General features: G+C 38.0%; 1 protein-coding gene across 1 annotated transcript; it reads left to right on the forward strand.

The window, feature by feature from the left end:
* Positions 1–272: 272 nt before the first annotated feature.
* Positions 273–5,173, forward strand: si:dkey-87k14.1 (leucine-rich repeat transmembrane protein FLRT2). The gene is made up of 2 exons (XM_060932934.1): positions 273–775; positions 2,682–5,173. Exon 2 carries the CDS (start codon positions 3,097–3,099, stop codon positions 5,086–5,088), a length of 1,992 nt encoding a protein of 663 aa, XP_060788917.1. The 5' UTR covers positions 273–775; positions 2,682–3,096; the 3' UTR covers positions 5,089–5,173.
* Positions 5,174–14,203: the final 9,030 nt, after the last annotated feature.

Raw genomic sequence — 14,203 nt, forward strand, 5'->3', positions numbered from 1 at the left:
ACTTCTTCCTAATCTGTTTGATTTGTTGATATTCTGTACTCTGGGTGTATAGAATACTCGTTTTCGGCTCCGAGTTGCATTATTCCTCCTGAACTCCAACTCCAGTGTCGTCATTACCAAATTCGCCCAATTGACTCGTTTAGAAGAGTCGAACGAAAAAGAGCCGAGTCTTCTAATCGAATCACCCGTCGCGAGATTGAACCAGGAGCAGCAGGACACAGGCGAACACGCGCGCGCAGAAACACACACACACACGCTCACGCACAGGCGTGCGCGCAGGAGCTTAGAAGCGGACGTGTTTGGGCACTATGCTGCCGCTGCAAACCCCGAGCCTGACACTACTAAAGGAGTTTCACCATCCCGGACAGAGACATCACACAACTGGTGACTTTTTTTCCATCCAGACCGTGGATAAAACTAAATGATGCACGATTTCCGAAAACGGGCAATCGCAGGAGAGCGCACACTAATCGCTGCACGCGCCAAGACTAAAGATTTCACGCCAGATCTCATTAAAGCTACTTGTGTTCTTCTCAGAGTTCCTCACCGATATCCTCAAACTCCTGACACGAAATGCGCGTGGAAATCTTCATCATAACCTCGTCTTAAACATTGCCCTGGGACTCGGATATCGTGGATGAAACCCGCTTTGTGCGTTTGTGTGTATGCGTATGTATGTGTGTGCGCGCGTGTGTTTATTCCATCTGCGGGATCCTTATTTCTAGAGAGAACACCTTGGAGTATTGGGCTGCTTTAAAACCCAACATCCATGCAGGTAAAAACATTTTAGCATTTTGATCATCTCTATGCGATTGAAATTAACCCGAAATTTAGATTTTATAGGATCCCCCCCCACACACAATTATTACATTAGCCCACATTCCAAGTTGTAAATAAGGCTTAAAACTTCTTGTACATGCATCTGAATGGAGTTTGCATTTTTATTCATATTTATATTTAAGTATATTTTCATTTATTTCTAAACACTTGCTAAGGTTTAAAACCGCAATCAGGAAATGTGGACACATGGAAGTCTGTGGCGTTGCATCTTTAATGGTTTAAGATCTTTCATATCTAGACTGCAACTCTATTTATAATATCTGTTTATTGATTGTATTTGTGCAGATTACTTGTATTTTGGCCCCGTGCTTACAGGAAGGGGTTGAACTCCTTTTAGAAGCTGCGAGGTGTCTTTGTTCCAGAGATGCACAACCTGAATTTTAAAAAAAAAGTTAAAAAAGGACATTTGATATTTGTCAATATTTGTGGAAAAATAGGTCCATAGAATAAAGAATTCAGTCACTGTTGCATGGTACAGTTGTTGTATTCCAGTATGCATTATGCAAGCATGTTATTGCATAGGATGCATATTATACTATGGAATATATATATATATATATATATATATATATATATATATATATATATATATGAATAATCAATCCATTTATTGATTATTGAATGAATGCACTAAAATGTTCACAGGCATGCATGTAGACACACACACACACACACACACATACATACGGTATAATATCTACATGCATGCTTGTGAGCATTTTGTGTGCATTCATTCAATAATCAACACTTTTATTCAGTCTAAAATATCATACGATAAGCATGTTTTAAAGAAATGTGTGTATTTGTATATACAGTATACGGACTCATGAAATGTGTTGTTGTTGTTGTTGTGGTTTTCCAGTAGAAGATGGTGAATGTGGAGAAAAATCCCAAAAATACTTGTAAAAAGTGACCAGCATGAAACTTGATTGTAGATCAATTTCTTTAGCAAAATATTCCAAATATATTAACTGTCTAGATTTAATATAGGAAGAAAACAGCAAGCATTTGTTTTATTAAGAATTCAGTAACTGACAAAAATAGGCACGCAGCATTTAAAAAAAAAATTTTTGGTGTCCAACAAGTTATTAAATTAGTATGATTCAGTCAATTATTAAATGTAAATATGTCATATTTTTAACATGCCACCTTTTCAGGAGTTGGAGTACCAACTGAAGCAGTTTCTGTCAGATTTGCTGTTTTCTATTTGCTCCATTACTTGAAGGATGTAGCCCGTGTAATGATTTAAATAGCTGCCAGTGTTTATTGACAGTAAAGCTGTGCTTGTGCTGAAACAGAGGTACATCTGTGCTTGCAGCCTTTTTAACAGGACACCCTACACATTGATTTAAAGGAAGCGTTCTTACTATCCTCAAGGCCAGGAATCATTACCACTGAGAGACTGAGCTTACTGCCCGAGCTTCGGAACACAGACCTGTCTGTCAATGTGGCATTTGACAGATTAACCACCTTGGTGCCCTTTCCAAGTCCAAAAGCACAGTGTCACTGAGGGTCTTCTCCTCATTTGGAGAGTAGACTGATGACTTGCTGTGTAAAGAGCTTATTATTCCATTTCCTTTCCTTTCCTTTTTTTGTCTAATGAAAAGACAAAGATTCCCTGTAAACTTTCACTGCCTTTACATTTTCATTTGGCCATTTTATAAGGCCATCCTTCAAAAATAAGTAGCACTTATTCTATTGTCTATTGTATTTTGTGCTGATTGTTTTAAAATTCTCTGATTTACTGCTCAATCTTTTCTACACCTCAGCAAGCTAATAAATCACAAGCATAATGTTGCATGTCTCTGAAGAGAACACTTATCTATTTTGTGTTAATACAGGGAAATGGACCCAAATGCCCCATGTGAGCGAAGCTGTGTCATTCAGAGAGCAGTCGGCTGTGACCAGAGAGGAGCTTGTCACTGATAAAGCTGCCAAACGTGCTGTTTTGGTCCACGTATTTAAACTGGCCCTCCCTGGCCTCCAAGTGAAAATGTGATGAGCTTGGTTATCTGTCTCAACCCAAGCATGGATGGAGGCAAGCAAGGGAGGCACGCAGGCTAATGAGACCATTGGTCTTATGTTGGGGGGGCTTAGGAGAGCCAATTACAGGAGGATTATCCACTTTTCTCCAGTATAGCTCCACCATGGAAAGCTTCAAGAGCCATTAAAAACTTCAACCTGGTGGAATTTACTCCTTTTTTATTGCTTTATAGTTGCAGCTTCTCTGAGTTATTTGTTTTCTCCCCAACAAAAATGGAGATACAGGTACGAATATGGAATAAAGATGTGATGATCTTTATAAGACCATGGATACCGATCCTACTAGGCCTTCACATGCAGTTCTCCTGGGCCACTACTTGCCCAGATGAGTGCCGCTGTGACAGGACCTTTGTGTACTGCAACGAAAGGAGCCTAACATCAGTGCCTATAGGGATAGGTGAGGGTTACAAAACTCTTTACCTCCACAACAACCAAATCAACAATGCTGGATTTCCAGCAGAGCTGCACAACGTTGCTTCGGTAGAGACGGTGTATCTCTATGGCAACCAGTTGGATGAGTTCCCAGTCAACCTGCCTAAAAACACACGGGTGCTCCATCTCCAGGAGAACAACATTCAGACAGTATCACGTGCAGCATTGGCCCAACTCCTGCGCCTTGAGGAACTCTACCTGGATGACAACTCTATCTCCACAGTGGGTGTGGAGGAAGGGGCATTCAGGGAAGCCATCAGCCTCAAAATCCTCTTCCTAACCAAGAACCATCTGAGCAGCGTGCCCATTGGACTCCCTGAAGAGCTCAAGGAGCTGCGTTTGGATGAAAACCGGATAGCTCTCATCAGTGATGATGCCTTCGAGAATGTAACAGGGCTTGAGCGCCTTCTTCTGGATGGAAACCTCCTGACAGATGAAGGCCTGGCCCCAGGAGCCTTCCAGAATTTGGTTAACCTTAAAACCCTGTCCATGGCACGCAATTCCTTGATGGTCCCTCCTCCTATACTGCCCACCCAGAGTTTGGTCAAGCTCAATTTTCAGGATAATCTGATGAATGAGATCCCTTTGATGGCCTTCCATGGCCTGCACCACCTTGAGAGACTGGATATTTCCAACAACCAGCTGCAGACTCTCACACAGGGGGTCTTTGATGGCCTCCTTAGCCTGAGACAGCTCACTGTTCGAAACAATCTTTGGCTCTGTGACTGCAACATTAAATGGATCATATTGTGGCTAAAGTCCTTGCCATCCACACTCAACGTCCGTGGCTTCATGTGCCAGAAGCCTGAGAATGTGCGTGGTATGGTAATCAGAGAGCTAAACTTAGAGATGATCCAGTGCCCCAGCACTACGGCCATAGTGCCACAATCAACACAACAGCCCACACACTCCTCTTTGCCTACTGCTGAGTCAGCCACTGAAACAGGCTTCTCAGACACAAACTATGTCCATACTCCCAGCTCTGCACCCACGCCACCTGCCCTGCCAACTGAGCATGGAGATAAAGAACTAAGGACAGATGTTCATGAGGATCCTGTGCAGGAATCGCTTCGTGTTTCCTTCATTGTCTTAAACAGCACATGTGTCCAGGTGAACTGGATATCTACCTTCACTGTCACGGCATACAAGGTGACCTGGGTCAAGATGGGCCACAGTTTGATTGGCGACCCTATGCAGGAGACTATGGTTGAAGGTGAACAACAGAGAATACACCTGACCAACCTGGATCCCAAATCTTTCTACCGAATTTGTGTGGATCCTCTGGATGCTTTCAACAATTATCACACAGGAGAAGACACTATTTGCTCGGAGGTGATGACCAAGCCAGCCTCCTACGACGTGGACGAGAAGGCAGAGCAGGCGAGCCAACAGGACTTCGGCTCATCTCTGCTGCTGGCCGGCCTGATCGGAGGGGCCGTGCTCGTCGTCCTAGTGCTGCTGCTTAGCATATTCTGCTGGCACATGCACAAGAAGGGACGGTCGTCTTCATCCAACTGGAAGTATAACCGGGGGAGGAGGAAAGACGATTACTGTGAGGCAGGCACAAAAAAGGATAACTCCATCCTGGAGATGACCGAGACTAGCTTTCAGATAGTTTCTTTGAACAACCAACAGCTCCTTAAAGGAGATTACCGAATTCAGCCCATTTATACTCCTAATGGAGGCCTTGGCTACAGAGACTGCCATGTGGCCAACAACAGTACAAGCTACAGCAAGAATAGTGTTCCAGTGTCTAACCCTTGCCATACATGATGATTTTCGAAAGGTATTAATCCTTTGTATTAAAATTCGACTTAAATATGCTGTACAGTATATATTTCAAAGATGAACTGTAAATGCTGTAATTTATACTCTTATCAGTGATATCGCCTTCTTTTGTATTCCGAGTAAAATGCAAAAACAATTTATGATGTACTAGTTTCTCCTGTTGTATTGCTACTGCGATCGTAGGAAATCATCTGAGTATAAAAACTGGAGTATGTATGCAGATAATTGTTTACATTGTTGTGCACAAAAATCACAGAAAGTGCCCAGAAATATATAGATGATTATCTAGAATTGGGGGGAAAAAAGATGGTTAGTAAGGGTCTGATTGTGAGTGAGTATAAGTGAGAAACTGATTCACATTATTTATGCTTGTTTGACTTTTTTGTTCTTAAGTTGTACCACTAGATGGCATCTTTTTTTTTTTTGTTTCTTTACCTGACATTAATTGGCACCTTTTTCAAGCTTGTTCATTAATTTGACTTCCAAGTTCAGCCGTTCAGGTTAAGTTGTCTGCAAATACAGAGAAATTCTACTGGCCAAAAAACCCAGGGCTTATTTGTTCAATGAAGGAGGGATGGAAGGTGGTGATGGAAGACATGCTTAGTGCGTGCGAACATTAATGTATTGCCAAAAAAAAAAAACATTTAATGTATTCCACTGTGAAAACCACAACTGCAAATTATGAATTAGCACATTCAAGCATTTTAGCTGCACAGATCTTGGAAAGGAAGACTGATGATAATTGTCCATTATCATTCTGCTTCTAGAGGCAACTTTCTTCACATACAGCTTCTCGTGTATTTATTTTGATGAAATTAGCCAGGTAATAGTGTTCGGAAAGCATTAGACTGGAATACATCAGATCAGTAAGATTCATGGCTCAGCTGATTCATTTTCTGGTTTGAAGGCTTCTTATTCTAATTGTCTTGCTCTGCAAACAACTCTGTGAAACATAAATATCCAAAATATGACCAGGTATTGTTTCTTTGCATATATCCATGCATTATTTCCAAGAATATCAATAAACGTTGTCACAATCTTGACTAGAATAAGTATATTACCATTGGATATACTTGTGCATTCTCTTGACTGTTATATATATGATGACCAGCTCATAACGGTCATGCCATGTCATGAATGTCAGATTAATGTCTGTGGATTAGCTTTATGATGACATTTGACCATTGTCTAGCTCATTTTGATGATTATCAATCAAGGAGGATGATTCTATTATTATAGATCACCATGTTAGTTGGAGAACTGGTTGCATTATTTATTTAAAGAATGTTTAGCTATGGTTAGGCCACTCTTTCTCATACAACAAATAAAGAAAGACCGATTACAAGAAGTTCCCAGAAACATTATGCCAGACACAGAACTGGGTTGTTGTGGTTATTGCACTTGTTTGAAGAATTGCATTATTAGTTTGGCTTCACAAGGTATGAGCCATGTCATTTCACAGCTAGCAACTTGCACACAGTAAATAACGTAATAAAACCCACCACCACCCCCGCCCCCTTCTCAGCACGACCTTTTCGCTCGAGTCTCTCAGGGTCTGTGAGAAGACAGTAATTAGCTATTAAATCTGCACATCTGGGTCCTCCAGCTGTGTGGTCATCTCCAAATGAGCTGCCGGATCTCAATTCCTCAGCTCTCTCCAATGTGCCCCAGAGACCAAAGGGATGTTCAAGTGCAGCTTGGTTATATTAGTTCAGTCGCTGGGTCCAGAACAACAGCCGTTTGTTATCACAAACAAAACACTGCAGAACAGCGGGCAGCGCCGTCTCCGTTTATTCTAATCAATTAATACTGGGATTCTAATTTGGTCGCAGATTTTCAGGCCAGACCACTACTCCCTAAAGTCAGGGTTAATGGGTTTTGTTTTGCGGCATCTGTTTTTCTCACCGAGATGTGTTTCAGGAATTGTTCACAATCAATTAAAGTTTCTCAGGCAGTCACCAGGAACACATTCTATCTAGGTTGTTGCAAACATAAACCATTATAACTGTGCGAATAATTCATTTTGGCTTCTTTTTTTATTTCTTTTTTTTCTTTAATAATGCCTCCTTAAGTCTCTAAGCAATTCCTTGATCATTAATAATCATGTTGTAATGCAAGTGTCACTATTTTATATACACTATATAATGTTTAGTGTTGTACTGGACAACCTTTATAACAAGTCATAACCTGTACATAATGCTCAAGCATCTAAAACATTTATTAATAATTATAAAATGGAGATAAACAGAGTGCAATTTCTATGAAGGTGGCATTGATATTGAACTTTGGACATGCTATGTCATTATAATGCTATTCGTAAGGCATTATAATATGATATGAACACATTCTTTGAGTGTGGTACAAATTTCTAAGAAGGTCATATTTCTATTGAACTATGAACACATTCATATGATGGTATAATACAATATATTCATAAAGCATAAAAATGCATTAAAGCTACAGTATCTTTATTATGCCTTATGCCTTATAACTGTGGAACATTGTGAACACTTTGCATTCTAAGTAGTGTTTATAACACATTATAACACCAATACCACAGAAACTGGGTAATGTTCCATGAGGGTCATATGTATCATAAACTGTGAATATGTTCATATCATGGTATAATGCATTTTTTTGGAATTATACACATTATAATTATACTTTATACCTATTTTGTATATTGTTAACATGATGCATTGTAATTGGTGGTCATAACACATTATAATGCCAAGCCCCATTTGCACTATAGTACATTATAACAAATTTTCATTAGCATTACTTTGTTAATTATAAAAGTAATGCTTGTAACACATTGTATCAGCAGTTTAAAGTCATAGCACTGTTTGACATTTTGTAAATAATTATATCTATGTGTATAATGCCTTTATAAATGCATTAGAATGCATGTTATAACTGTATTCAGAAGTCTCATCTCATCTCATCTCATCTCATCTCATTATCTCTAGCCACTTTATCCTGTTCTACAGGGTCGCAGGCAAGCTGGAGCCTATCCCAGCTGACTACGGGCGAAAGGCGGGGTACACCCTGGACAAGTCGCCAGGTCATCACAGGGCTATTCAGAAGTCATTATAATTATTTCTTATACACTTCATACAAAGTGTTACAAGTGATGGAGAGTACTGGACACTCCTTAAAACTAATAATGACCTGCACATAATTATAAAACAGCTCATATGTTCATTTAATAATTATTTAAAAAAATTATAAACATGAGTTATAAGCATCCAAAATGTCATCGTTAAGTACAGAAGCAATTTCTATGAAGGTCATACTAAGAATGCATTCATATTATGTTCTAATACATTCGTAAGGAAGTATTTTAATTGCTTGAAAATGCATTACACTTTATAGCTATTTTTTTATGAATTGTTAACATGATGCATTATAAGTAGTGTCCATAAAATGTTATAACAGCTATATGTTATAACCTTATAATACCTTAAGACCTGCTAAGGGTTTTTTGTTTGTTTGTCTGTTTGTTTGTTTGTTTACAAATATATGATCAGGAACTCGGATTAGAAAATATCTGGGGTTAAAAAACCAAACAAAAGTCACTCTGTCTATACCTGAGCATCATGTACTGAGCAAACTGAGCATAAGTCGTGTTATAATGTGTTTGAAACACTACTTGCACTCTAAATGCATTCTGTTAATGATTTATTAACGCATTATTAATGAACTATTGCTATAAGCCATTAAAAATGCATTTTCATAAATAAGTATACCTTATGAATGCATTATAACCTGTTATGAATGTATCCGTATGTCATTATACATGTGGCCTTCATAGAAATTGTTATGTAAAGTGAATATTTAAATTATTCTACAAAATCGAGTCGTATACGAGCTGATAGCCAATGAGATGTGTAGCACCGAGTTGGGTATAAGCCATGTATAACGAGATTCAGTGGAATAATTGTTTTATTCTAGCTGCATTGACTGGATTTTGAGAACCAGAGCGGGTTTTTTTTTTCTCCAAATTTGATGAATAAAAACTTAATACAAAACATTCGACAAAATAATTTCCGCTTAGAATTTAAACAAACTGGCGAAATGAGAGTAGAAATTTGTGAAAAATGCTAAAATAATAATTATTGAAAAATAAAAAAAGATATGTTCTTACCATCAAATACTTTTATTCCATATTTTTTTTTTTTTTTTTTTTGGGGGGGGGTCTTCTTCTTCTTTAGGGTTTTTTGGTGGTTGGCAAACCAACTTAAAGGTGCATTACCACCACCAACTGGGCTGGAGTGTAGAACAGGAGATATTGGTGGGGGAACTCTATTCTTTTAGCCATTTCTGTTTCTTTTACATGGGGTTTTGTTTTCGAGTAGAGTTTTTATTTCATCCTCCGTTGATTCAGCAACATGCTCCACCATTTTGTTTTTCTCTACAAATATGAGCCGATAATCTAGTAGTACAGTAGCCAATCAGAGCGCACGATTGCTCATATCCAGTGAATGTGGGTATAATAAGTGAAATTGTTCCTCATTATAGATACTTCCAGTGACAATTTCTACGAAGCCTGTATTTATAAAACGATTATTCGTTACAAGGTCATATTGTGTCCTGCAGAACCTTTTTAATAAATAATGACCTAAGCATAATGATAAAGCAAGGGTAAAGTTTAGTAACAATTATAAACACATTATTTATTAAAATGGCATATGCTACAAGCAATACATTGTATGTGTTTTTGTAAGATTAGAATACAAAAACACATCCAATTGTGGTTCGAAATCTTTAATGATGAACTGAAAATCATTGAAAAAAGTTTGAAGCAATACTATTTATAGATAGTGTTGTATAACTTCATGATGATGTCAGTGATGACATTTAAAAATGTTTAATCTTTTTTTGTGTGATTAACTATGACAGTTGCTTTATAATTGCATAGAAGCCATTACAAGGAATAAAACACTTGGATGCGTACTGTTATAGGAAAATAATAACGTGTTTTAATGTTTTATTCCTCTTATACCACAGCGGTTTGTCAACAATTTTTAAGTAAATAATGAACAAGTCATACTTTTTATCTGTTTCTGGTTACATATGTTATATGGTTATATATGTTGTGGAAATAAAACAAAACAGGTTGTCGCCTCTATTACAGTAGCTGTAAACAGCTGTTCACTCAGCTGTTTTTAAAGACAAAAAAAGGAAAATGAAGTTTATGTTACTGAGAAACCAGAAAGCATGAAGATAATTGTCTGTTAAAATGTTAAAAATGTTAATTGTCTTACAGATAATGTCACCATATAAATGATGATATATTTAAGTATCTTTATGAGATAAAAACCTGTTTATAATGTGTTATTATTAATTGTAGATTATGTTATGTATCTCTGAGTCAGTTGTTACGATGGAAACGATAATGTATTGGAAATAACAGTTGAAACTACTGTTATAGGAAATTAATCCACACCTACTGACCAATCAGAATCGAGAATTCTTCAGCACTGTATAATATGGTAGAAGGTATTTATACACTGTAAAACATTTCAGCCTTGTTTAGTTATGTCCACTTACTTTTTCTCTTTAACTCAATGAGCTCTGAAAAGTGTTTTAATTTGAACTAATCTGTGCAAGTTTTCAAAGGTTAGACTTGAATTACTTAGTTGTCTTGACTAATTGAGACTTTTTCTGAGTTGAAACGAAGATAATCATCAAATTTAGTTAATTTGCATTTTCAAGGCAGCAGGTGAACTTGCACTTCCAAGTTAAACCAATTTGAAATGTTTTGCAGTGTAATGAACAGTGACACTTGCAACATGATTATAAGTTATCAAGAAATCAAGGATTCTTTATGGGGAATTTTAATGAGTTTATAAAAATATAAGATTTATATGAATAAGCATTCTAAGTTTGAATGATTTATGAACACAGACTTCATAGAGTTGAAAGTGCTACCAAGTGAGTTGATTTCCCGCTGATGGCGCGTGTTCAGGCTACAGGTTTATAAAGCTATGTGGCAGATGGATGCATGTGGGAGGCTGGGGTATTCATTTCAAACTGCTGGAGGGCCGTGACGGGGTAAGACGTGAAATCTGTGTCACAATGGATCTGTGCTTTGCCTCAGGTGAAAGAAACAGAAGCTGCAGTAAATTGAATATACGCACTGTAAAACATGCCGTTAGGAGAGATGTAGCCGAGTGAAAAATACAGCCTGCTTTCCTGTTGTTAAACATCAAAAGACTCAACATTTATCCACTAAATGCCGTGATGTGGATCGTTAAGTCTGGAGCCTTTGACCGCCGTCATTCTCTGCAGCTATAACTCAAAAGAGATGCTCTGAGTTTGGAGGTCAGGGCATGGATAAATGTCAAGACTGTTAATTAAGCATGGTAACAGTGTACCAACCTGCGACAGTGAAGCACCATGCGAGTACTGATGATGCTTTTTTTGGTGATGTTGCTGTTTTGTTCTCCAAGCCTGCACTCAGGAACAATGTGTGTGTGTGTGTGTATATGTCCATCTGCCCACGCCTCCATCTGATGTGTCTAGCTCTACAGTATAACTCCAGCGCTGTCCAGCTGTCAAGTCTGTGCACAGCCAAGTATCGATTGCTCCGTGTTCCTTGGAATTATGAAAAATGGACTGGTTTTGAGAGCAACTCAGAACCATGAGCAAGTCCCACTCCTCTGGCACTGAGACAAAAAAATGGTGGCTATATTCCAGTGTAATCCCACTGGTAATTGATTTGGACTGGATGAAGATGAAAAGTTGTAAATATTTGAAGAGCAAAAGTGATGAAATTTGACAGATACCCCCTTTTTTCACACAGAAATGGGAACATATGCTTGACTTGGCATAAATACAATATATTGTAATGTATTGTAAATGTATTACAGGTGTTGTGTGGGTTGAGCTGGGATTGCTGGCAAGACGATAAATAAATATTTTAATAAAGCAGCAGCGTCAGAATAACAAGTTAGCGGCAAGTACAGAAAGTATACTCTGGTTATTTGGAGGAATCCGCATAGTAATTATCACATCTTATTTTTCTGAGCTTCAATGTCTAAACATTAACGCTTCTGATTAATCTCAATCAGAAAAAAAATGCACCTTTACTGATATCTATGATTTCCATGAATGCTGATCATCCAATCAGCCAGAATTCCAAACATCACACAAAGCACAGAAAGGACAAACGTTCATGCAGAGAATTGGCCGAATCTCCAAACATTTTTTTCCTTCACCCCAATGATGATATTGAAGTATTTGTGAAGTCTTGAGCAATTCTAGTGCAAATATGCAGATCTGTGTTATAGTTTTCTTTATTCATTATTCATGAGAAGTTAGCCAATGTGTTGCTCTGATGTCAAAAGTTTAACAGGAGAGAAAATGTCAACATTTGTTGTGTTGTACAATTTTACTCAGTTCAGAGCCACAATCAACTCTGTTACTCTGTTACAGAATTACTCTAATTTTGCTCCAACTCCAAATTTTAATCTCTAAACTCAAAGTAGAGCAAAATTAATAGTTTTTGAGGAAAATACTTTTAACTCTGGAAAAATTGCTCAGTTATTTTTCCTGCACACCTGTACGAAATACAGAAGAGACTCAGCTCAGCTTGTTAGTTATCTACAATAAAGGTATTAGCAGAAAAATAGACTCTTTCTTAGACAGCTGATCTGTTTGAGAAAATGACAAAGAGACAAGAGACTGCATGCACGACATGGAGACACAATGTTTATAACAGCAGTAAGCAACACATCAACAAAGCTGCATTTGAAGTGAGATTTTCTCAATTGTATGCAAATTAATTCTATGCCATAAAGTGATTTTAAATCCAAAAAACTGCCATAGATTTGTACTTGGACTGATCCTATTGTATGTGTGGTTTGATGTTTCTTCATGTCCCGGCATACAAATTTAGTTCTACCTACAATTAATTCCTATTTACTGTTTGATGCAGGAAAATAGAGAAAAAAACATATGTCCATGGTTTCATCTTATCCTGTCACATAGCTACAACCTCTTATTAAATGTGAATGCTCACCAGCCACTTTATTAGGTAGAATACCCATCCACCTGCTGTTTGATGCAGTTGCCTAATCAGCCAATCCCTCAGCAGCAGCATGATGCATCAAATCATGCAGATAAAGAGCTTCAGTTAATGTTCACTTCAAACATCAGAATGGGAAAAATTGTGATCTCAAAGTGACTTTCACTGTGGCATGGGTGTTGGTGCCAGATTTTCAGAAACTGCTGATCTCCTGGGGTTTTCACACACAACAGCCTCTAGAGTTTACACAGAATGGTGTGAAAAACAAACAAACAAACAAACAAAAAAACATTGGGTGAGGGACAGTTCTGTGGGTGGAAGCAAATGGCTTGTTGATAAGAGAGGTCAGAGGAAAATGGCCAGGTTGGTTTGAGCTGCCAGGAAGGATATAGTAACTCAGATAATCACTCTTTACAACCGTGGTGAGCAGAAAAGCATCTCAGCATGTAACAGTAGAAGACCACATTGGGTTCCACTCCTGCCAGCCAAAAACAGGAATCTTAGACTCAAGAACAAGTTCATATTAAAGTGGCTAGTGAGTGTGTAGAGATGTTATAATGTTTGGAAGGAAGCAGCAGAGATGATTGGTGCCTTCGGTGAGTGTGCATAGCTAGTGCAATTAGCTTGCTTTGCTAATTTGTTAAAGAAACCTTTAGCATGTAACATGCATCAAATTTAAATACATTTTAAACTGAAGTGGTGTGTATGCTGTAAATGACGTGGTTGGCTGTAGGCTGTAGATATTGATATGCAAATGATTTAGGATGGATTTTTTTCTGTTAAGTTGGGATCAATTGTACTGGCTGAATTGCTCAACCTGGTATTAAAAAAAAGCACACTGGTCAACCTTAACTCCCACATATTCATAGGACCACTGTATACAAGAAAATTGCACATTTACTGATTCATTAGACTCCAATCTGACATGTTACTGTGGAGGAAGTTGATGATGTGGAGCATCAATGTGATCCCCAAGTCCTCATGCGAGCAGCTATCTCTAATGACTTGCTGATGCACATTTAATTACTAATGAACAAGCTGAGCAGCATGAGGAAATTTTGACGAACA

This window comes from Neoarius graeffei, chromosome 11 (genome assembly GCF_027579695.1).
Source record: "Neoarius graeffei isolate fNeoGra1 chromosome 11, fNeoGra1.pri, whole genome shotgun sequence".
Lineage (NCBI taxonomy): Eukaryota > Metazoa > Chordata > Actinopteri > Siluriformes > Ariidae > Neoarius > Neoarius graeffei.